At 37.7% G+C, this 25,007-nt stretch overlaps 1 protein-coding gene across 1 annotated transcript; it reads right to left on the reverse strand.

The window, feature by feature from the left end:
* Window positions 1-4,044: 4,044 nt before the first annotated feature.
* LOC141595633 (uncharacterized) lies at window positions 4,045-15,278 on the reverse strand. Its single transcript, XM_074415595.1, has 5 exons — window positions 14,787-15,278; window positions 14,056-14,630; window positions 13,728-13,848; window positions 13,131-13,628; window positions 4,045-4,308 (listed from the first exon to the last, which is right to left on the reverse strand). The coding sequence occupies exons 1-5, from the start codon at window positions 15,276-15,278 to the stop codon at window positions 4,045-4,047; spliced, it is 1,950 nt and encodes a 649-aa protein (XP_074271696.1).
* Between the last annotated feature and the right edge of the window lie 9,729 nt (window positions 15,279-25,007).

Below are 25,007 nucleotides of genomic sequence, written 5' to 3' on the forward strand. Positions count from 1 at the left end.
CCACCCCTAAACCATTATATTCAATACTTTTCATTATTTAACTCCTATATTCTTGCCCATATACAATACTTTTCATTATTTTAACTCTATTCCTTAATTTTCGTGCCATTGTCCAAATGAGACAGTTTTTCCGAATAGGAGTGAGTATATTGTACGGAGTAAACAATAGGCTAATTAAGTGAAACACAAAATCTCGTTAAAGTGTATGTATTCATCTTAATTCTTAAGATTAAGACGGTTGAAATAGTATGAATAAGACAAATATAAAATGCATGGAGAAAAGCAAAAAAATTATCTTATATGTTCAAATGTAATAATACTTGATACGCTTTAATATTAAGATGAATATTCCCGTCTTAAGAGAGTCTGTGGATGAAATAGTCGAAAAATCAATGTTTGGGCCACATTATCTAGCTCTTAACCCATTACTAAACCTATTTGACCCACTTTATAAATATAAACCAAAAAACTTTCATTCTTCAATTGTTCACTCAGCCGACCTCACTTTTTCAACCAAACACTTTCAATCACACTCTTACCAACATTTATCAAAGAATGAATAATCGCCTATTTGATTCATCATGATCACGATCATTATCAGTGCATATTATACCTCTTTTTCGCTCTATTTTAACTCACTCCTTCCCCTTATTATCAGCTAATTATGTTATATTTTTGGTGTGTTTTGTTTTATAAATGTTCTACAGATTTAATATTTGTGAGTATATTTTTATTTTAAAATCAACCTCATTCAAATTTTTCAGTAATTATTTCTATTTAATGGGTATTTCAGTAATGGTTTCCATTTAATTTGATTAATTTTATATTTTATTTATAATGTTATACCGTATTCGTAGATCACTTCTGTTATTGTTATATTTGTATTTATAAATTTCTAGATTTAATTGTTTTTTTTTAATTGAAGTTTGAGTTCAGCTTAATAATTATAAGCAATTTATAATTATTTTAGGAGATTATACTGTATTTGTGTTTTTTTTTGTTTGTTTAATTTATATTCAATTTCTAGATTGTATTTTGTTAATTTTTTATATCTTAATCAAGTTAACACTGATGAATTAATGGGCAATTTACGTTTTACACAAATTCTTGTTTGTGACGGCATATATCCGTCACTCTTGAGTGACGGATACCATTTTACCTCACAAAGTACCCACTTTTTCTCTCTCTGCAACACTATTCATGTGGTCCCCTTTCCCCACTAACCCATTTTGTTACCATTTTATCTCACAAAATATCCACCATAAATGGTAACCCGTCACAAGGGAGACCAATTGTACGTTTTATCACTTATCAGACGGTGTGAGATTGATTGTTAGACATTGATGAATTTTTCTGGAAATAAAAGAAGACTCCAGAACGTGGGTTGGGAGTGGGGACACTTACTTTAAAAATATAAAAAAGTGAACTTTTAACCACAGAGTGACAATTCAGCTCTGTGGTTGTTCCTTTAATAAATAGGATTATCATATCTCATGTGTCACTACCCTATATTTTGGGGGACACATGAAAGGCGTGTATTTGCGGGTATCATCCGCAAAGTTTGCTCAACGAATAAGCATGCGTTCTCGCGATTTGTACCTCTTGATACAGGCATACTCAACGTGGGAAGATGGTTCGATAAGGTTAAAACAAATACAACACAGAACCATATTTTGTATGATATCTACCATGATACGTCTAATGCGCCCAAACCACCCAACCCGACTAATGTACTCAAACTCAATTATGGCTATGATAAGCCGTTTGGCATATGTTCATTCATCGAAAATGCTTTTGAACATTATTTTGAAAAGGGAAGTACAATTAACTAACCAATGATATCTCATTTGCATAAATACTTGCTATAAAAATATGTTAATTATCTTTTGTATTATAATATCTAAATGACAGGATAAGACCGAAACACTTGAGGATCTTGACGACTTGATTCTTGAGTTTTTCCCACACGTATACCTCAAGATATATGGAGGCATGATGATGATACATTCGGAGGAATAATTCAATTTGTACGGTCTTCTTCAATCCGGTGGGCTAAACTTTTGTAACTAGGTTAGTATTTCTCTAAAATTAATACAGTATTTGGGTCTATGTTGAGAATATCTTAGATAATATAATATATTTCTTATTTCATGCTAATATATTTGGTATATTTTATAATAATGATCGGGATATTGGAAGTAGTACATTATTCGGTTTGTATGTGATACCATATTCCTCAATCCTTTTTATCCAAATTTTTCTAGTAGGTTAAAACTAATTATATTCCAGTCTATGTTTTAAAAAATTTAGAATTTCTATAAAACTTTGATGATGTTGTGCTGTGTGCTGTTAATTATTCCATTTAATCTATTTTTAATTTCCAATTGTCCATCAGGATTTCAGATTTCGTTTTCAAGTGCAGAATAGAAAGAAGAAGCTTTGCAGATTCAAGAGGCTAATTCAATTTGGTTCAAAAAATTTAGTCATTGTTCACATAACTTACTAGCTTAGTATTATAAACGACTACAACTCCGTATCTAGTAGTTGTTTGAGCTATGAATCATCTTTTGTAATACGGAGTACCATAATCAGAGGCGGATCTTTAGTGTGCTCAGCAGGGGCCTGCACCCCTTGGCTCAGAGCCCAAACCCATTATATTAACTATCAAGTAGAGTGTTATCGTTTCAAAAGGTTGTAATGTTGTCAATTATGACTTAGTTCATTGAGTAGTTAATTAACCTAAAACATGTGCTTAATTGGATTTTATCTCTTAATTATCAAGTTATCTTTTTAGGCATACTTGTTGCACTGCTTCGTGCAGGATACCCCAAAAGAGCAACAATGACCGTTTTTTTAGCTTAAGGATTAAGTGAAGCTCAATTATTAAGTGAATGAAAACCAATTGAGTTTAATTGAAGAACCTCGTTTTTCCCGTGTAATTTGTCATCGTTTATGATTAAAATATTAAGGATATTTTCTCGTCTACCCTTGAACTTTTTCGTTTTCTATGGTGTACCCCTCGGTTTTCGCAAAAAAAATTTGACTGACATTAATTCTCTGTTACGAGTTCAGAAAACGGTAATTTTTTTTTTCAAACCAATTATCTCATCAAAACCTTCAATTTGAAAAAAAAAATCACCGCTTTTTGAATTCGTAGCCGGTAGTTATGGTTGGTCAAACATTTTTTAACGAATAAACTTTGACGACCATAATTCCCGACTACGAGTTGAGGTGTCGGTGAATGTTTTTCAAACGGAAGACCTCTTAAAGACAGTCAATTTGGAAAAACGTTTATGGTATTCTGAACTTGTAGCCAAGAGTTATTGACGGTCAAAGTTTTTTTTCATGGAAAGCGGGTTATATCATAAAAACTAAAAAGTTGAGGGATACACGAGAGAATATCCCAAAATAATATAGTTATGTAATTATGTTTATGGTTTTAATAATTTAAAAGAGTTGTGATTATTAAATAAAACTCGGACAATAAAAAGCAGCTAACCTAATATGGAATACGGAGTATCAATTAAAAAAGACAAGTATACAAGAAAACTGAACTTCTGTACAAACATTTGAAAGAAACCATCTCCAGCACTCCTCATCGTTGCTTACAGTTTTGATATCCATTCCTGGAATCTCTCGTATCAACTTCTGATGACAGACTGCTTGGTTTAATCTTATGCCAAAATTTAAGATATGGACCTGAATTAAGAAGTACGAAAAACCAAACAAACAAAAAAAATCTTGAATTAGTATAGTCAAACCACAACATATTTGCCAGTTATCCCATCTTGCAAGTGTTGTAACTTGTAACTGTAGTGAACCATCTACTCAAGCTCTTGAATCTTTCCCTCGAGTATAGCCGAGAAGCCTTTATTCCAATTAGTTATTGTCTTCACCATAGCCACAAAATCTTTGTAACTTATGCGACCATCCTAGCATACACAAAACAATATCACTTGTTAGTTGTTATAAGCCTACGGATGAGATCTTTGCCTAGTGGTTAGTTAAGAGACGTTGGTCATCTTACCTTACCCAATATCAACTTCATGCATAATCTGATGAGAAACTTCGAATCAGTCCCCCCTGATTTGTCAACCAGACATCTCGTAGCTCATCTAGCTCAATATCGCAACTTCTCTTGATCAAGCAGACATCTCGTAGCTCATCTAGCTCAATATCGCAACTTCTGTCTTGATCAAAGTACAGGAATGCCTTTTGAAAGTGCTCGTCATTCTCTATTTTCTGCAAGTGGATTGTCACTGCTACAAACTCCCTGTAATCCAAATACCCGTTTCTACCATTATCGGCCTACACACAAGTCAAAGGGAACTTTTCATATTTTTTGAGACATAATATAAAAACAGTGACACGCGATCTTACACTTTGTTCTGTCTTCCGTAACTGCAGTATCTAGGTCTTATTTTCTCTGTATGATGATCTTTAGCTTACTTTGTAAATTCATGCCATGGGGAGCAATATAGTACAAGCCAATCAAACACATGAGGCGGACGATTAACGAAGAATGTAACCAACAACACCATATATTCAGTTCTTAGGTTAACAAATGCTGAAGAAAACCATAAAAGGGAGATACAGGTGTAGATACCTCGTTTCTGCACCTCCCGCAAGCCACCCGGTGATGATTGGGCCGCATGTTTGGTACACGGAACGATTTATGACAATTCATAAGTTTATCGTCAAGTGATAGCTCAAATACTTGTGTCTACCCCTTGGTCATCATCTACGCGTCGTTACGGTCGTTTTGACAGTAATTAGAGTACATTTGGAGTCCGGGTCAAAAACCGTCTTCATTTTCTAATAACCGTTTAAAATGCCGAGTCAGAATATTCTGGAATGTTCCAGATATTTCTATTCCATATTTTCAATCTTTTAATCTTTTGGTAAATTATATCCCGAAATTATATTTTTATATAATAAGGAAATTAAGATCAACCGCAATTCCATAATAGAAACGCGGAAAATCTTTCTTCCGCAGGAGGAAACCCTTGGGGAAAGGACGCAGCACCTGCTGCGCCTCTTCCAAGAGCCGCAGTGGTTGTTTCGCCTCTTTCCCAACTCCTTTCTGCGTATTTTAAGATCTTTTCGAGATTTACTTCCAAAGTTTTATCAAAACCCTAATTCCTCCGTGTGATTAGTATAAATAGGGACATTCGTTCCTCATATTTCTCATGCGAGCGTCCGCCCTTCTCTTCTCCCTTTGCATTCTAAGACCACGCTCTTGCTTTTTGGCGTCTACGTGTTTGAACTTTCGACCACGTAAGCTCGGATCCTTCTGAGTACCAGCCTCGTTTTGCATGACCGACCAATTTGACCAACTCCACCTCAATCAACTTAATCAACTTTGTTTAATTTCCTCTTAGAGGGCACTTTCGTCGTACATTCGAGTCGAGCATCACTAAACGTTAACTTAGTTAATCTCGTTTCGTCAAACATGTAAGTCTGAGGGTATAAATCCCACGTTTTATTATTGTACTTTATTTTTGTAATCATTATTGTAAGGTTTACGTCGAAAATTCATTCGAAACCGATTTATAAAACCTTTATTCAAACCCTTTTTACGGATTAACGGGAGACAGATGTCGAGAAGGAATGCAGCAACTGCTGCGCTTCTTCGAAGGGACGCAACATCTGCTGCGCCTCTTCCTGAGGCTGCCGCAGTTCCTGCTTTCCTTCTTCTTCCTTCGTCTTCTGTTTAATCCGTTTGTGCTTTCTTGTTTCGTCTTTGTTTGTTCTTGTTTCATTGACATGATAATTTTAGCATATAATTTATTAGGAATTTTTCACCTTTTAATTTCCGACTTAAAATCCCTAATAATTAATATTTGCGGGTTTTCGTCATTAAAATCAATCGAGGTTTTAGAGATTCGATCCATCAATATCAAGTCTCTGAAATTCATCTTTGGTATATTTTCATCTGTTTATCGTCACCATCAGTAGTTTAACATTACTAATCTAATCAATTTGTTTTGATAAGTTTAATTTGTAACTAATCTTATAATTAATATTGTATTTAATTTGTTCTAATTAGTTTTATCACATGTTTTATTATTTTTATGACCAATTTGCATGTAAATAATATGTTAAACCACTTCTATCCGAGTCAAATATCAATAATTGATCCTTAATTTACCAATGAATATTAACAATATGCAATTCCGGCTTCACAGCCAGAATTCACCTCAGGAACAGACGCAGTGAGCATTGCGCCTCTTCCAAAGGACGCAGCTCTGCTGCGCCTGTTCCGGGTTGAATTCTGCCCCTGAACTTCCGTTGTTGCTTTGACCTAATTCGTTAGTTTATGTATTTAATTTACTATTAATCGTATGATCACCTAATAATCTGTTCGTTTATTTATTTTCTCTTTTCTCAAATCATCCGTTTTAAGTGTATTTTCGACGTAAATCAATTAACCCACTGTAATTATTTTAATTATTGTACTTTGTTCTATTCTTTATTATTTATTGTTTGTATGCTCTCACATGCAATTAACCTAAATTTCTACCTCGACATTAATGCATGTTAAATTACGTGTTTACCGATTTAGTTAACTCTCACATGTTAGGATTAATCTAATGGATGTCGCATTGCATGCATATAACCGACAACATATCAAATATAGATGATTTTCCCTAATCATTAGTAGAGGCCGCTATCGAGGCGGGCGGGATTAGGTGTTCGATCAAAAGAGCTTCCTAATACGTACCCTCACCCCTTACTCAAGATCTCTATGAACATCCGTGTTCATTGGCATCCACGAGAGTCATTCTAGACATAGAATGCTAAGGGTAACGAGTTCTTAGTGTCTATGTCATTACTTTGTGTCTTGACATAGCGCGAAGTATTCGAACGGTTTCCAATTTTCTACAATAAATTGGTGGCGACTCCACAAATGCAAAAGTTTGTTTTCCCAAGCGAACCCCGTACGCCCGCGTCCACAATAGGAGTATACTAAAATTTGATACGGAGTACTTCTGTACAGACTCTTGAGGTATTTAACCAATTTCGGGAAACTTATAACTCTAGAGGGATGAAGTGGCAAGATTGAAGTTCTAGTCACTTTGGTAATCCTTGTATAGAAGATCTAGTAACATTATTAAGTCATTAACAATTAAATGACTATCCAAAGAATTACCTAATAATCATAATTAACTTATTAATTGAAAACCCAAAAACTGAAAAATGGAGAATGTCATTACATATCTCTAGTTAAGATCCTGATGAAGATAAAAGTAAAAGGCGGTCTTATAAGCACCGAATACACTGAAATGATAACGACCGTCAATTAACACTCAGAATGAAAACCATCACAGTTCCATGCAAGGATCCTGTAAAATCGTTGTATATCAAATCCAAGTGTGTTAATGATACGGTCGTTATGTACCAAAAATAAAATACCTAAATACAACTAACAGAAGCTGGCAGCAAGTAGGGTCGATCTCCACAGGGAGGCTATTTTGCTAATTATCTATTTAATTCGGTCTGTCTAATGTCACTATTGGGGGTTGAATTGATTGTGTTAACTAAACTAGAGAATAAGGCAAGAGAGAAGGGAATGCGAGAGATTAACAGTAAGGGAAAGGAAATATGCTAGGAGTCGGTCTACCGTGGCAGCAGCACTATCGGGTCAACTGAGTCGATTAAACTATTGATGAGAAGAGCGAGGTCGTCACCTTTCGGTCCTTAAACCACCCTAGGGTCTCCTAACTTAGCTTTCGCCCTAATTAGGTATTACCTATTGTAATTAAACAAGCCTTCCCTTCCAATCTTTCGATCCAGGTCGGGGTTAACTAAATAAATTGGTCTCCTGCATGCATTCATTCAACCTAATAACAATTATATTGCCTAATACAATTCTCATCGCAAGACTAATCTAATCAAGTCGATCCTAACATATTACTACCACGGCTTCCCTAATCCTAACATATTAAAGGAATTAGCTAGACATGATTAAAGGGAAAACAAGAAATAAAGAGAGAACAATAAACATAAGCATAAATTAAAGAGGAAAAGAAAGGGAAAGAATTAATTACTAAAATAGATCCGGAAGAAAGTAGCAAAGTAACAGTAACAGTGTATGTGGGATGATAAGAGAGGATAAGCCCCCACTTATGTCGTCCTAACTCCTATTTATAAGAAAATAGGATTATTCATTAACCTAATGACGGAAATAAGCTAAATAGCCCAAGCCCATAGCGAATCCACTCGATCGAGTGATTTAAAACCACTCGATCGAGTAACTAAAGCTTAAACCACTCGATCGAGTAGAAAATCTACTCGATCGAGTAAACCATAAATTGAATCTACTCGATCGAGTAGAAAAAGGACTCGATCGAACATAAATCTACTCGATCGAGTACTTTCCAGCTACGATTTCCTGCTTTGCGCACTGAACTTCAAACGGCTGCCATTTCTTCGTTACTTGGGCAAACAGGGCGATTCTGGTGGAGTTGGAAAGCTAAGAGGACAAGCTTTCATCTCCAATTAGAATCACCTGAATATCTATTGTATAACTCGAGATATGGCTCTCCAAAGTAGGCACTAGCAATTTGAAGTTCTTCCTTTGCTCGCCTAGCTATCTTTCTTCTTTGCGCATCTCAAAATAGCTACATTCCCGCTCCAAATTCACTCTTCCTCCAAATGCATACTAATCGGACGGTAAAAGGCTCGATTTCACTACTTTCTGGTTCATTCCTGCAAATAAGACAAAATAACCCAAAGTAGCATATTCGGGGCATTTCGTAGCAATAAACTACGATAAAAGCATGGGAATACGTGCATAAAATAGGCTAAAAAGACTATATAAAATGCACGTATCAGTTAACTTACTACCCCATCAAAAAAAAAGTGTGTTAACTTACTACAATTAACCAAAGTACTTATTACATTGATGTCACCTACCAAGTAGTTTTGGTCTAGTAGTTAAGAATCAAGATTCTGGAGACATCCAAAATCACGGGGCACCTGACACGTATATTGATTCTCTTCTAGTGAAATATACTCTAGGCTTGTGAGATTCCAAATTGCGAGTGGAATTTCATCAGAAAAATTGTTATGAGCAAGGTTCAACTCGGTTAAACGAGAAAGTGTAAGTGCTATCTGCTGGAAGGTGTCCTTGAAGTTTGTTGTTTGCCAACTCTAGTTTTTGAAGAGAGCTGAGATTGAAAAAGGACGAGGGAACATTCCCAGAAAGGTCATTCAGAGCCGCGTAAAGTTTAGTCAGATTTCGCAGTCGACCAATACTGCTAGGAATAGTTCCTGTACAGGAATTGCTAAATGCAGAGATATAGTTCCTGCCAACCCTCTTGAGTAGAGCTCTAATTCGATCACTTGATTATTATTACGACCACAGGTAACTTCCTCCCAATTGCAATGGTGAACCGAGTTATTCCATGACCCTAAAACCCCATTAGGACGATCTACTAGTCGACTCTTAAATGGCCAACGATTCAGTATGACCAGTCTCGTTGCTAAGACAACGATCATCAACTAACACAAAAAAATGAAAAACACCCATGAAACTCATTATTATCAAGATGATACCTCTAAATTCATCAGTCATGAATATATGAACACCCAAAAAGCGAAAAGTGGAAAAAGTCATAACACATATCTGGATACGATCCAGATGAAGTAAAAGTAAAAGGTCCCCTTATGAGCCTAAGATATAACGATCCATCATCAACTAAACAATTCAAAAATTAATAACGACCCATCAATTGAAACACAAAATAAATACTACAAATCAAACTAAAATCTTCAAGATGATAAAACAGAAGCTTACTAATAAAGGATGAGATCAAATAAAGTGCATTATGCACCTTGTTTTTTTACCTAATCACAAAAAAAAAAAAAAAAAAAAAAATAAAGTGCATTATGCTATATGCTTAAATGTTGTAAACTATGGCGGGGTTAAAACTTAAAAAACTATGCACCTTACCCTACTCTTTCTGAACAAACTATCCTGCTACCTTAAAATCAAAAGTCATAAAAACAAAAGCGACAAAGTTAAAGAAGACAACAGTGCATATGCAAGAAAGATAGAATAAGAAAGACGCAAACTTTGGTGACAAGGCATTCCCATGGCGGATAATCAATGGCAGTTTGAGAATCAAAAGGTGAAGGTAATCGCAAGGAAATATGAAGCTAAAAATGATAGAAAATTGGGATATTTTGATGTTTTGATTAGAAAGAGTGAAAGGAAAGAAGAAAAGAGTGAGGAATAATGAAGCACTGTTGCGCTTAATAAACTCAAAACGACTGATATCCATCAATTGGGTTTTTGATTGAAAGACGTTTCTTCCAAATTTTAGTGTTATTTATATTATATGGTTTTTATTTTTTTTTACATTAATTTACATAAATGCTTTTATTTACATTTAATAGTTGTTTAAAATTAAATCGTTATTATGGACTCACAAAACACATTTAAGAGGTCACGTCGTTTAAGTAGTGAGTCGGAATCACCAACAAGAATTATAAGATAACCAACAACTCAACAAGTTAGAACAATTAGAGAGATAAAATCCTCTAAAAATTTATAGTGATAAAATCCTCTAAAAAAGAAAAATATTTTTAGAATTTAGAGATGGTGTTGAATGTCTTTTTTTTTTGCTTCTTCCCCATCTTTTCTTCATCTTTTTTTGTTAGAAATTTTTTCCGTCACTTTTCTTGAGTTATACCTTCACTAAGATTTGGCTTTAATTGCTCTTCATTTTAGCCTAGGAGAGCTTTTTTAGCCATCTTTCTTAAGAATTGAAGGTTTAATTCAAGAATTAAAATAGAAATTTTTCTGAGTTTTGATATCATGTTTTGATTTTAGTAAATCTGTGTTATTATTGGGAGGATTTGATATCATTATTCGTCCGTCTACTCTCAACAATTTTTGTATAGATCTGAATTTTTTGAAAGTTCAGATCTTTGGTTTTTGTTTCTTTCAATCTATTAATTGAAAAAAGCAGGTGAATGATGTTTTCAAAGATGCAAGACCATACGATGAATCAATAAATGTATTGGAGGTTCTGTTTTTTGGCGTGTTTATCAAATCTCATGGTTAGTTGATGGCATAGTTCTGAATTTTGGTACCTTTTCTCAAAATTCGTTCAAAGCTTTTGTAACGTTTTCAGATTGGGTTTTGCAGTCCTGAGATTTGTGGTTTCTTTGTTTTTCTTTGAGGTGCATCGATTGCTTTCCCTCTTCAGCTTTTGAGATTGTGTTTTTTTGTCTTTCTCTGGGTTTTCAAAGTCTCTTACTTTCTTAATAAAGGTCTTTCTTTGAACTCTCTTTTTATTTTCTTTGTGGATATTCTGAAAGTCTCTTGATTTTCTTTTTCCACTCTCTTCATCCGCAAGGATGTTATAGGTTGATCTTAGATTAACCTAGTTTCCTTTCCTTATCAAAAAAAAAAAAATTATAAGATTTACAGCCTCTCCTATATCGGTCACATCTATAACCGGTCTTATTTTGTTAGGATTTGTGTGTAGTTCTCCTTATACATAACGTAATTTGCATAAATGTGAAGTCCAATCTATTAAGTACAATGCACATGGTTTGTGGTGGTAGTTGTAATACATGAGGAATGACATTGTTTTTCTATTATGAACTTCACATGTCTAAATGGCCTATTCTTATATCTTCTAAAGAGACCCATACTCGAAAATGACTCGACCAAAAATGACACAAAACCCGAAATAACCGGACAATAGTCCACTCGATATTAACCCGACCCAAAACAAAACGACCCAAAATAACTCGATCCAAACCCAAAACCCAATTGCCAGGTCTATAGACTATACCGTACTATTAAAGACCTCGGCAAGTCTCATTGAAGACGGGCATATCTGTCAGGACTGTCACAAGCTGAAGGCGGGTCAATAAGACAAAACCAGAATGCTGCCCCTAGGCATTCTGCTTTTTGGCCGCATTATGCTTTTATCTTACCTACTCACTTGAATATTACTTGACCAGTCTTCAGTGACGAATATGTCCGTGTTCAATGAGAATTTGTGTCAAGATATACTTCGTACAAGTTATAATAATCAAACTAATTCAAACGTAAAATTTACTGCAACCTATATATACGGAGTACAAGCCTTCTTAGACCCTTCGATATCATCTGCCAATAATCAATTTTGGTAATTCTTTCATGCTTTTTGTTTCTACCGAAATCAACAATTTACATGGTTAACATCTTTAGTTCAATCCCAATCCCCAATTTCACAAACCCTAATTTAGAGATTCTGCAGTTAGTTTTTGATCCCATTCAGATATTAATTTGATATTCCTAATTATGAAAATATCTTTTGAAAATGCTACAAAATTATCAATTTAAGTATCATTTAGTGATTAGTAATTACTTCCACATGTATTAAGTCAGTGTTATCTTTCGTATAAGCATATTAGTGATTAATGATTACTCTTTCCGTCTCAATCATTTCTTTAATTTTTATATTCATTGTGACTATTATTTTTAATCAAAGGTAGTAATTTTAAAAAATATGGGGTATTCATATAAACAGACTTATCAAATATTTGTGGTAATCTTGAATGTGGGTGTATGGTGTTCAAATCAAATAGCAGACAATATGGCGAGAATGGTTGTTGAGCGAGAGCGAAAGCTAGAGTGGAGCAAGTGCTAATCTTGAGTTAAAGAAGTTCCATGTCCCCTGTCCACACAAATTGTTCAAATTTGTTTATCATGAAAGTCGTGAGGATGTATACCCTTTGAGAGAAACTGAGTTTATATTGTATTTCTATGACGTTACTACGGATAAGTGGGAAATCAAGAGTTGTTCTAGTTTTGCTGAAGGTTGTCGGCTAGGTTCAATTATTGGTCAGGAGGCCTTGAATGAAGATGACAACAACTTGTATTGGCTTGGTACTTCTGGATTAATTTACGCTTTGGATTGGAAAAAAAGACGAGTCTATTCTTGCCCCATTGGTGGGCTAGAGAAAGTGAGCATGTTTAGGTACTTAGAAAACCATACTATGGGTGTTAGCTTCCACCATTTATGGCCTGAATTCTTTTGCGTGGTTTGGTGTGCCCATTGCTCCACTGAATCAGACGTTTTTTTTTTTTTTGGCAGCTGTAAAAAAGGATAAACCTATCTAACCATAGCCTTACAAGCAAGGCTATGTACAACAGTATTAAAAGATCTTGGAATAAAACTAAAAGCTAAGCAATGGAAAAAGGAAAAGCAAGCATAAATATCATCAAAAATAGCCTTGAGAAGATGATGTGGTTTCTCCATCCTTGCCAGTTGACGAACCAAAGAGAGGCAATCTGAGGATATCTCCAAATGTCTAATGCCCCTCTCCCTTGACCATAAGAGCACCAAGTACACACCAAGACCTTCAGCTTGCAGTGCCGTCTCAGCTCTAATTCTTCTGCTTGACCAAAACAACCTCTCCCCACTTCCAGACATAGCGATCCAACCAATCCCCGCATTATTATTCCCCTTCCATCCTGCATCAACCATCACTCGAACAATATCACAATATCTGATCATGCCTACAACACACACCGGGTTACTTTCACGAATCCCCGCATTGTTACATGATCCTTTTTTATCGACATCGATAGCTCTTACCGCTGTGCTTACCACTTGTGTCTATAGATTGAATAACATGTTAGGATGAAAATCCATTCCCTGAAAAAGAATTCGATTACGAATACTCCAAATGCACCAAATCATTGCTAAAAACCGAACTTGGCGTTCCTTCATGCCCTCTAAATTTTCCAAATAAGACACCCAATCAATGACCCATGTTCTAATACTTAAGAAAGAGTCATAATCAGTACGAATACCAAGATCGGATGAAGCCCATAACCTTCAGGACACAGGACAGTCCCGAAATAAATGTTCCATCGTTTCCATGGCCATCTCTCCACCCCTACAAAATTTACATTCCGGATCCACCCCAATATTTCGTCGTGCAAAACAACTTCCCACTGAAAGTGAATTAGTAATGATCCGCCAAATAAGAATTTTCCATGTTTGTGATCCTAGTCACCTCCACAATGTACGCTTACAAAACCTGCGTCCAACATCACTAATCCTATCCTTGTCCTTACATGTTCCTTGTCTTTCCATGTAATCACCAAAAAGAGTCCCATATCCACTCTTCACACTATAGATACCATCACTATTATGTAACCAATAGACTTCATCACTCGCCTGTGATCTACAAATTGGTTGTGCTAAGATAGCATTTACACTTTCTTCCACCAAAACATATTTAATTAAATCTTCATTCCAACTCATGCCCGCACCATGTCGCCCAGTTGTCCGTAGATCTTTGACCTTCAAATTTCTAAGTGCCACATGATCCATTCCCAATAACATCTCGCTAGGCTCCGGACACATCCCACTAACCCACTTATTAGTCCATATATTTAATTCTGACTCCAAGCCAGGTTTCCACCCAATATGTTGTCTAACAAATTGTAGTCCATGCAGAACACTCCGAGCCCCCCATGATAAGTTTCTGCCATTTTGATTCATCATATTTTCCACCATCACTTCATTAGCCAAAAGCTTCTTACGAAAAACGTGCGCGAAGTAGGAATGATCGCCAGATAAAATCCTCCACGCATGCTTCCCTAACATGGCCTGATTAAGACACTCAATATTCCGAATACCAAGTCAGCCTTCTCTTTTTGGTAAGCTAAGGAATTTTTTACTACACCAATGGATAGTTCGCCCTAATTTACCACCCTCCCACCAAAAATGTGATAATAAGGAATTCACCTTATTCGTCACACTTACCGGTATTTTAAATACCGATAGAAAGAAGATAGAGATGTTTGATAAGACGGATGAGATTAAAGTGAGCCTTCCAGCTGGTAATAAAAAAATTCCATTCCATGAGGAAATTCGCTTCATGACAATATCAATTATCCCCTTGAAGAGTTCTCTCTTGGAGCCTTGTACATCAGTTGGTAACCCAAGGTATTTTCCCAAACCTTTATTATCCTTTATTTTAAGAGTACGCAATCCACAACGTGCCTTCGCAAGAGTCATGCTTGGACTAAAAAGTATTCCAGACTTGTCTTCATTCATCACATGCCCCGAAACTTTACAATACTTCTTCAAAATAACTCTTAAAACCCTCATTGAATTATTTCGATCGTGCAAAAAGAAAACCGCATCATCCGCAAAGAACAAATGAGACAATGCGTCCTCCCCGCGGCATAAACTATTTCCTTTCAAAGAGCCATCACCTTGTGCTTGCAGTAAATTACATGAAAGAGCCTCCATACATAAGACGAAAAGATATGGTGATAGCGGGTCACCTTGCCTTAGACCACATTTTGGTTGGAATAACTTTAGCGGAGCACCATTAAACAGAACCTGATAAGAAACCGTCATGACAGTTCATAATAAGAGTGACTAAACGTTCGGGAAATCCGAGTTTATGAAGAACAACTTGCAAAAAATCCCAGCACACTCGATCATAGGCCTTACTCATATCCGCCTTAAAAGCGAATCGCCCATATTTCCCCTTCTTGTGTGAGTTAATTTTATGAATAGCTTCATGTGCCAACAGAATGTTGTCAGAAATTTGTCTTCCCGGAATAAAAGCATTTTGGAAATCCCTAACCAAATAACCCATCACCTTCGCCATCCTATTAGTGATACACTTTGTAACAATACGCATGAAAACATTACACAAGCTTATCGGGCGATAGTCCCCAACCCTCTCCGGATTATCACATTTGGGAATCAAAGTAATAAACGTCCTATTATGTTCCTTAAGAACCATCCCCGAATTTAGAATAGACAAAACATCAGTTGTCACATCCTTTTTAATAAAATACCAACATTTCTGATAGAAGATAGCTGGTACTCCATCAAGGCCTGGTGATTTAAGCGCACCCATTTGGAAGACGGCAGTTCGCACCTCCTGAGTTGTAAAAGGCCTATTTAATGCATCACAGTCATCACTACTAACCGTCTTATTAAAACCTCGTAAAACCTCATCCATTAGCTGGGCCCTAGTGTCTTCATCATCACTAATACTCGGGTTATATAAGGAGAAGAATGATTCATAAAACAGATTTCCAAGACATTCCGGCTCATAAATCCAACTCCCGCTACCATCCTTTACTCCTAAAATGAAATTACGACCCGCTCTTCCTTTTACCCAATTGAAGAAGTATTTAGTACAAGTATCCCCGTCGATCATCCATTTCAGCTTCGCCCTTTTCCTCCAAAAAACCGCCGTTGCCTTTGAGAACTCGCGTACCCTTTTATTTACAGTCGTGTATAGTGCATCATTCCCCTCACATATCGCAGTATCCATTCCCTTTTCCAATTCCAAGTCAAACTCATCCCATTTTTCTCTCCACTCGAGGTGCTTATCTAACGCCCATCGGCGTACATGTTGGCGTACTCCCGAAAGCTTTCTAGCTACTTGAAAAGCTGGAGACCCCCGTACCCGCAACCTCCAAACATCCTTAATGATGCAAATACACTCCTTATACGAGAAAACCCATGCCTCAAGTTTATAAGGCTTTTTACTTATATTCTTCGTAAGATTCAAGTCCAGTTCAATCGGTGCATGGTCCGAAATTTGAATAGGGTAGTGTTTAATTCCCGTATCCGGGAAAATCGTAAACGATTCCTTTGAACCAAGTGCCCTATCAATTCTTTCATACACACGCTTCGGTCCTTTACGATTGTTACACCAAGTATAGCGCGGTCCTTTGAATGGTATATCCACCAACTGATTATGAATTCTCCAAATGTTGAAATCAATTGCCCCAATAATTGGTCTTGGGTTCATACTAAGCTTATCACTTCCAAACTTAACTTGGTTAAAATCGCCCATAATTAGAAAAGGATGTACAAATGTTGATATGCATTCTTCCAACTCGTCTAGAACCGAACTTCGTAATTGAATGGAAGGAGCAGCAGAAAAAAGCACCAAGTACCATAAACGCCCATTACATTTTTCTACTAATAAAATGATGAAGTTGTTACACGTCAAAATATGGCTCATCTTAGCCTCCGTCCTCCATCCAACCCAAAGTCCCCCCGAACTACCATTGGCATCTATGCCAACATTATTAGAAAATCCAAAAGGCCTAAACAAGGGACTAATACTACATACATTACATTTAGTTTTAATTAAAAATACGAAACCATAATACTTATTACTTAATAACGCCCTAATCTTTGGAATTGTAGGGGCGAGCGTATTATTTAGACCCCTACAATTCCATGTAAGTCCATTCATGGGTTCACAGGAGGTTGACTGGGTCCAACCTCCGCAAAACCGCCATCATTGCTAGCAAAGAAAGAATCCGTAGATACTTCAACCTCCATATCAGACACAGCTACCCTGAATCCTTCACCATCTACTGAATGAGAAGCAGCCAGACCCTCACCAACACACCTCTTCTTGGCCAACTGACAGAGATAAGCCTTAGCATTTCCAATTGATTTCATAACATCATCTGGGACCAAACTGTCATCAACCTGAGAGCAACATTTTCTTTTCCTAGAATTAACAATAGTATCTCTGTGTTCCTTCTCGAAAGCAGAATGATGGTAACAATCTGCCAGTCCCATAAATCCATCAGAAATGCTTCCACCAACTTACTATTATCCATTACAGTAATAAGCTTTACAGAAGGTGTCCCATATGAAGGAAACTAAAAAACTTTAGACTCCTCACCAGCATCCACCCTTGAACTTTGACCAACTCTTTCAGCACCAGCAGTCATCATCTCATCTCTCACCTCACGCCAGAGCTCTTGCAATGGCTTAACAATCTGCCAGTCCCATAAATCCATCAGAAATGCTTCCACCAACTTACCATTATCCATTACAGTAATAAGCTTTGCAGAAGGTGTCCCATATGAAGGAAACTAAAAAACTTTAGACTCCTCACCAGCATTCACCTTTGAACTTTGACCAACTCTTTCAGCACCAGCAGTCATCATCTCATCTCTCACCTCACGCCAGAGCTCTTGCAATGGCTTAACAGAAGTTGACCCAGCCTCCAACTCTTTATCCTTGTGAATAATTGCAGCAGGAGCAACAGTAAGAACCACATCCTTCCCATTCCCTTGAACATCAGCAGCATCACTAGTATCTCCTCCCTCCATATTCTGAGACAAGTCATTCAAACACAACTCAGTATTAACCTCATTCCCAGTAACCTCAGCCATATCCTCAGAGCTAGACATCAAATTAATAGCAGAGCTATGGTGAAAAGGCGAGGATTCATTAGAAGGAGTCCCCACATCACCAGGGTGAACCATCCAACTGCTTGGATAGGAATCAGAATCCCCCTCCCCCTCAAAAGGCTCCACCTCCGAGTCAGAACTTATAACAATAGCATTATCTGGATCATTCCTAACCATATCAGGCACCATATGAACACCCTCATCCCCAGCATGCTCATTATTCTTACCAATCACTACCTCTGGAGAATGATAAGTAATTGGAATTCCTCACGGTCGGGGATCAAAAGTTTGATTGTAGCCACGATCATCATCAAGCACTCTAACCCATTAAACATCACTCTCCACACGATTCAGAATAGCTTCTTGAAGGCACAAATCACGATCTAAATCCCTTCTATGATGACCATACCCATAAAAAACAACATAGGGATCAGTTGCCTGAACCTGTTGCAGAAAGCCCTGAACACCAGCATTTTGCTCCCCTGGACCCTCAAACTCCTCACCAGCACTGAAATAAACTTCCTGATTAGCATTAACATTGCTCCCTTCCCCTACCAACCAACCACCTACCCCAGGTCTTCCCCCTTATTGACCCTGCTCACCCCCACTCCCTTCTCCCACTTGGACTTCATTCACTTGGCCCCCCACCTCCTTCTCCCATTACCACATCTTGATCTTGACCCTGACCCTGTGTGTTGTCTTGGTGTTGTGCATTCCCTCCCTGGTAATGACTACCCCCCTCTTCCCCCAAATGAACAGCACCATGTCCCATCTGAAAAACCACTGGACCTGCAAACGGCTGTGCAGTCACAGCAAAACTCATCCCAGGCAATACTCGACCACTAGGAGTGATTCCCAAGTCAAAATTCACCGCCCTTTCTCTTGCATTCCGGCCTTGGTTTTCACTAGCAAGTCGTCTATTCCCTAGATGCAACCTAGACGAAATATATCAAGTAGTAGATGGAGTTGCTCTCAAGTCCATGTTAAACATGGTGTGATTGCTTTGTGCTTGAAAGACCACAAACCCTCGCTCAACTGTTCTATCCAGCATTCCATTAACAAACGACACCACACTCATCATATTCTCCCTACACTGCGAGCCCTTATGCCCTATATTACCACACCTGAGATAGTCATTCCTAGGCACAATCTCAAACGGTTCTACTTGATAGTGATGACTTAATAGTTTTCCCGCTACATGTGCCACATGTAGATTCAAACATTCAAAGGGCAACCTACAAACCCTAACCCATAACTCAGCATACGGAAATCTGACAGTTCTAGGAACTGTGTCAGGGTACCATTTAACAAGTACCATTAGAGCTCCATCAAAGGTTACAGTACTCCTAGCCAGCAACCCCTCAAGATCAGAGACACTCTCAGAGTGTAACACATAAATCTCCCCCATCTTGAACACAGTAATCCTACCATCAGTACTCCACTTTTTCCTAATCATATCGTTAATCAGATTATCATCAAAAAGCCTATAATCCACAAGGAACCCTAAGCAACAATTCCCCCAAAATTCCCTTGATCTTCCCAACTCAGCTGGATCCACATTAATAACCCCCCAGACCTTGGTAACCTCCAAAGATTCGCATGCAAGGGGTTCATTGGGTTAAAATCTGCATTTGGATGAGGCTGATGATAATTTTGATGATGATAGATATTTTGATGAACATCAGCCGCACCCTGCCCTTCACTTCCAAAATGACCAAATTGTGCCTCAAATTCCATTGGAACAGATGAGTTTACTTTATCGGAGTATTGATTGTGTTTATTTTTATTGTAGTGAAAAGAAGAAGAAGAGTTTTTGAACCCTAATGCATGCAAATTGATTGATTAACGGTTCAGTTCCCCCAATCCCTTCAGAAGCTTCAACGGCTGATTGGATTAACTTGTAAAAGTAGCTCAAGGAACCGCATACACCAATAAATGCAGACTGAAGACAATGATTGCAAATAATAAAGAGAGATTTATGAATGAAAATCCTACTGAAAAAGACTAATCTTGTCAGAAAAACGATTGGGTTCTGCAATACCCAATAGTTGAAGACGGAAGATTTAAGATTTTATTATTTAATAGAAATCTGATTGGCCAACACAACATTTACCAATTAAAAAGCAGGAATTGAAATGATTATAAAAGATTAGGGATAAATTTTTGGGATATTAAATCCCTTTTAGGTGATAGATTGTCAGAGCAAAACTAGGGTTCTTCAAAGACCCAATTAGCATGCAAGGAAGATGCAAAGATTTTTTGGTAATTGTGTTTTTGGTGATTGTTTTTTATTTTTTGATGAAGAACAACGTGCTCTCACAAAGAGAGAAAAAAGCTCTCTCTAGACTCGAGAGAGAAAGGTTGACACCGAATCAGACGCTATAGGCGGCACAGAGTATCACTATACTTTTCTGAGGGTAATCAAGAACTCATCGACCAAAACATTAAATGCGGTGGTTCTTGGGTGCTTCGTGGATTCATATGATTACAGATGCGGAATCTTTGATGATGTCCGTGTGTAACTGCTGGTTAGTGAATTACTATTTTCTCTTGGTGCCTTTTAATGCATTGTATGGTTCGGTGTTTACGTTGCTAATGTTGTGGACATATTCTGTGATGTCTGGTACTGGTATTGGTATGTTACCAATTTGGTCAGCTGTTACTACTTAGTAGTTACTACAGTTACATGCTATTCTGGTTGCTAATTATGATCAAAACTGACCATGTCGGCGGTGTTGCTTACGTGAATCCACACTCCGTCCTCTTTCCTTTGATTAGCTGCCACTGCTGAATTTATTAGTCGAGTTGTTACGGGACGGAGCCATAAGAAACTAGGCAGTGACGAATCTTGAAACATTTTTTGTACAGGGTCGGAAAAACCGAGTAGTACTTTTTTTTCTATATTAAATATTAAAAATATTTCCTCCAAAAACACTCCTATTTTAGACTTTTTTTTTCTTGATTATATATTTGTCAATATTCAATGATACCAGAAGTGTGTATTGTACATTGTTACTGACTTGAGTATATACTCCTAAATCAAGGATAATAACTGTTAGGGCCAAAATTACCGTATTTTGCCTAGGCTACGTGGCACGAGATAAGTGGGTAATTAATGAGCAATGAACCCATGACATACATGGGGAGTCGAGCCCATGGACCGAGCCAGAGAGGCAGGCCTGGAAGTAGAATAATTCGGGGAAGGACAGCAGGCGAAGAAGAGTTCGGCTTGGATTAAGATATTAATAAGATCCCGGGTGAGACAAGGAAATCCTAATTATTGCCATATTCTGAATAAGGAAAGTCCAAGTTGTTACCAAACTCTATCTTGAGGGACAAGACAATTAAGTAGGAAGCCCTAATAAACCCACTAGGGTTTATTCACTATAAATATAAGGAAGACAAACAAGAGAAGGGATCCATCATTCCCCCTACAACAAATACTACCAAGCTTATGCCGTCAAGAACAACGAATGGGAAAGCAAGCAACCAAGTAGCAGCGTCTTAATATCATGGCTACGTATAAATCCTAAACCATCACCTCATCATTACCCAATGATTAACCCACATAATCACCACCATCATTATGTAATCATCACCTGGTCATTACTCCATGAATACCATGCTACAAAGTAACCTACGTACAAACAGAACAAACCCACAAATAACCCCTGACATCCGGTAATACTCCGTCTGTCTATTTTACGCCCCGGACAGATTATTGTTCATCAGATCCGGACCGTTATATATTGTACTTGTACTCCGATTACTACATAGTGGACTATTGGTGGGATTCCGACTCCCCCGCGGTTGTTTCCCACATCGGGTTTTCCGCGTCACCAAAATCTCTTGTGTCATTATTTCCTTATTTCGTTCTTTACTTTGTTCATATCGTTACTCCGTCTTAATTACATACATATTCCGTCATAAATCACATATAATTTAACCCCCCGATACGAGGCTAAAAAGAGCGCTCACTTTAACTCTAATTGGTAGAAATTTACCAAAACATTAACAATTGAACATCTAAGTAAACTATCTAGTCTAATCTAGCTAATAAAGTAGATGGAAGACAAGCTAAGTACATCTAACATTTAGTTATTAACCACCGTCCTACTTTCTTCTTTTCTGATGAATGCTATGGACTGTTGGTCCATAGTCTTTGCTTGTCATAGTGGCAACAGTACTTGTTGGCATTGGTACCTTCTTTTCTCTAAAATGAATGAAATGTTTACTTGTTGAAATTAAACTTACATGCTTAAAATAAAGCTCATTTTATCCATCTCCCTTTACTTTGAGATTTTGTTGGTTGAGGTAGTTTTTAGCGATTGTGAATGGAGCGGAGCGTATTTGAATCACAAAAAAAAAAGGAAAATGAGCTGAAGTTGCTAAAATGAAGGTTTCTTGAAATTTTGTTGGTGGTGTTAGATTTTGACGATTATATTTGGGATACACATGTCCGCATTATTAACAGTATATCATCACATAATATTCCCATATCCCCAATGCAATAATATCTCCCCAAATCAAATCAATTTAGCTGTCATATATTTGTAAAAATAGCAAGAACCTTTTATACCCTTCATTAGCTTGATTGTATAAGGCTCCCTCCCATATTTATCTTGTATAGCTCTACTATATATATGTACATCCTATGTCAATAATAAACACAATTCATTCCTCACAAACCTACTGTCTTATATGGTATCATCGAGTCTTCAACGATCCAACCCGCTCCGTCCCAAACGCAACTCCTTCAAACGCCAAAAACACCTACTGCCTCACCCAACCTCTGCCATGACTAACACCCAAACCGATTCCACCATCCACAACCCGCACGATGCCACAAAACCCCTCACGGCCCCAAACCTTAGCCATGTCGTGAAACTCAACAACCTCAATTACACCACATGGAGGTTCCAACTCACCAATATACTATTTGGTTTAAGCCTTTTAGGCTTTGTTGATGGCTCCGAAACCGCACCTGCTGCAACTGTCTTGGATGCCGCCAAACAGGAGACTCCAAACCCTGCTCATCTATCTTGGTTAAAATAAGACGGACTAATTCTCGGTGCTCTTATGGGCGCCATAATCTCTGCCCTACAATCCTTGATTGTTCGGGCTAAAACCGCGAAAGAAGCCTGGGACATTCTTGCCCAGACTTATGCCAACCCGTCGCGTATTCATATTCAACAAATTAAAACCAAATTTGATTCGATATCCAAAACCACGGATCAAACCATAACCGAGTACATTCACTCGATAAAAGCGTGCGTGGATCAACTTGCTCTTATGGGCAAAATACTTGATCCCGAAGACGTAATTTCGAGAGTCTTTAATGGCCTCGATTATGAACTTTACAAACCTGTTATCGACACAATCCGAGCCCGTGACACACCTATACCATTTGAGGCGCTCCATGAAAAACTATTGCAACAGGAATTACTTATTCAACACAACCCACCCATTAACCATTATCAACCTTCTGCTAACCCTGCTTTCAAAAATAACAGCCACCATCGATACAATAATCGATCCTCTTCCACCTATAACAACCAATCTCAACCTCCTGCTCCACCAAACAACCAATCCAACCCCCGTCCTTTCAAAGGTCGGTGCCAATGGTGCCGAGAAACAGGCCATGTAATCGCTCACTGCCCTATTTTTCGCAAACTTTTTCCACATATTACCTTCCCTGCTCCACCTCCAAACCGTTACCACCAACCCTATCCTCAAGCCAACACCGCGGCTGTCCATAATGGCCACTCGGCTCCCAACCCCAACTACTTACTTGACAGTGGTGCAAGCCATCACGTGACCCATGATTTGGACACACTCGCCTTTCACTCCCCCTACTCCGGCCTAGATGAGCTTTTGATCGGCGACGGTTCCGGCCTAACAATCGCCAACACAGGTACCCTTAAATTAGACGGACTCAATTTAAATAACGTTCTTCATGTTCCTAAAATATCGCGTAATATCATTTCTATATCTCAATTATGTCGAGATAATAAAGCATATGTAATTTTCTCACATAACTGTTTCTTTGTTAAGGCGATGGCAACGGGAACGACGCTCCTCTGATGCGTGTCTTTTATATAAGGTTTTCACCTCATTTTTACACGCATTTCTGTGCTTTTTACGTAGCATCTGGCTACAAATACCCCCGAATATTCTACTTTGGTCCGTTTATTGTAATTTGCAGGAATTGACCGAGGAGGAGCTAAATCGAGCCTTAATTGTCCTAGTTGTATGCATTCATGGGAAATAAGGAGCCGGAGTTTAGGAATCTTACACTTGGAGGACGTATGAGCTGAGTTAAGGAAGATATTCAAGTCCTGATGCGCCTATATAGCTCGATCGAGTGCTTTAGTGCTCGATCGAATGCTTTATACACTCAATATTGGTCGATCGACCAGTTCGTGGAGTCGATCGAGGAGGTTCAAGAGCGTGCTCGATCGAGAGGATATCCTAGCTCGATCGAGTGACTTGGACGTCGATCGAGTAATCATCTTACTCGATCGAGGGGATTTCGTGTGTTTTTGGTTTATTTCCGCCTAATCTTTTATGGGCTTTTGTAATCAGTCCACAGATTAGGTTTAAGATGTTTTTACAGTATAAGACTGAGGAGAACACTACGTTACTCCTATCTTTTGACGACGTACATTTTCATCTGTTATTTTGGTCACTGTTCTTTTGGAATTCTACTCTCTACCTTGCTACTCGGATTCGGTATTATCAATTTAATTATTTCTTTGTCGTATTTATTGTTTTTAATTCCTTTTCTCTCTTT

This window comes from Silene latifolia, chromosome 8 (assembly GCF_048544455.1).
Source record: "Silene latifolia isolate original U9 population chromosome 8, ASM4854445v1, whole genome shotgun sequence".
Taxonomy (NCBI): domain Eukaryota; kingdom Viridiplantae; phylum Streptophyta; class Magnoliopsida; order Caryophyllales; family Caryophyllaceae; genus Silene; species Silene latifolia.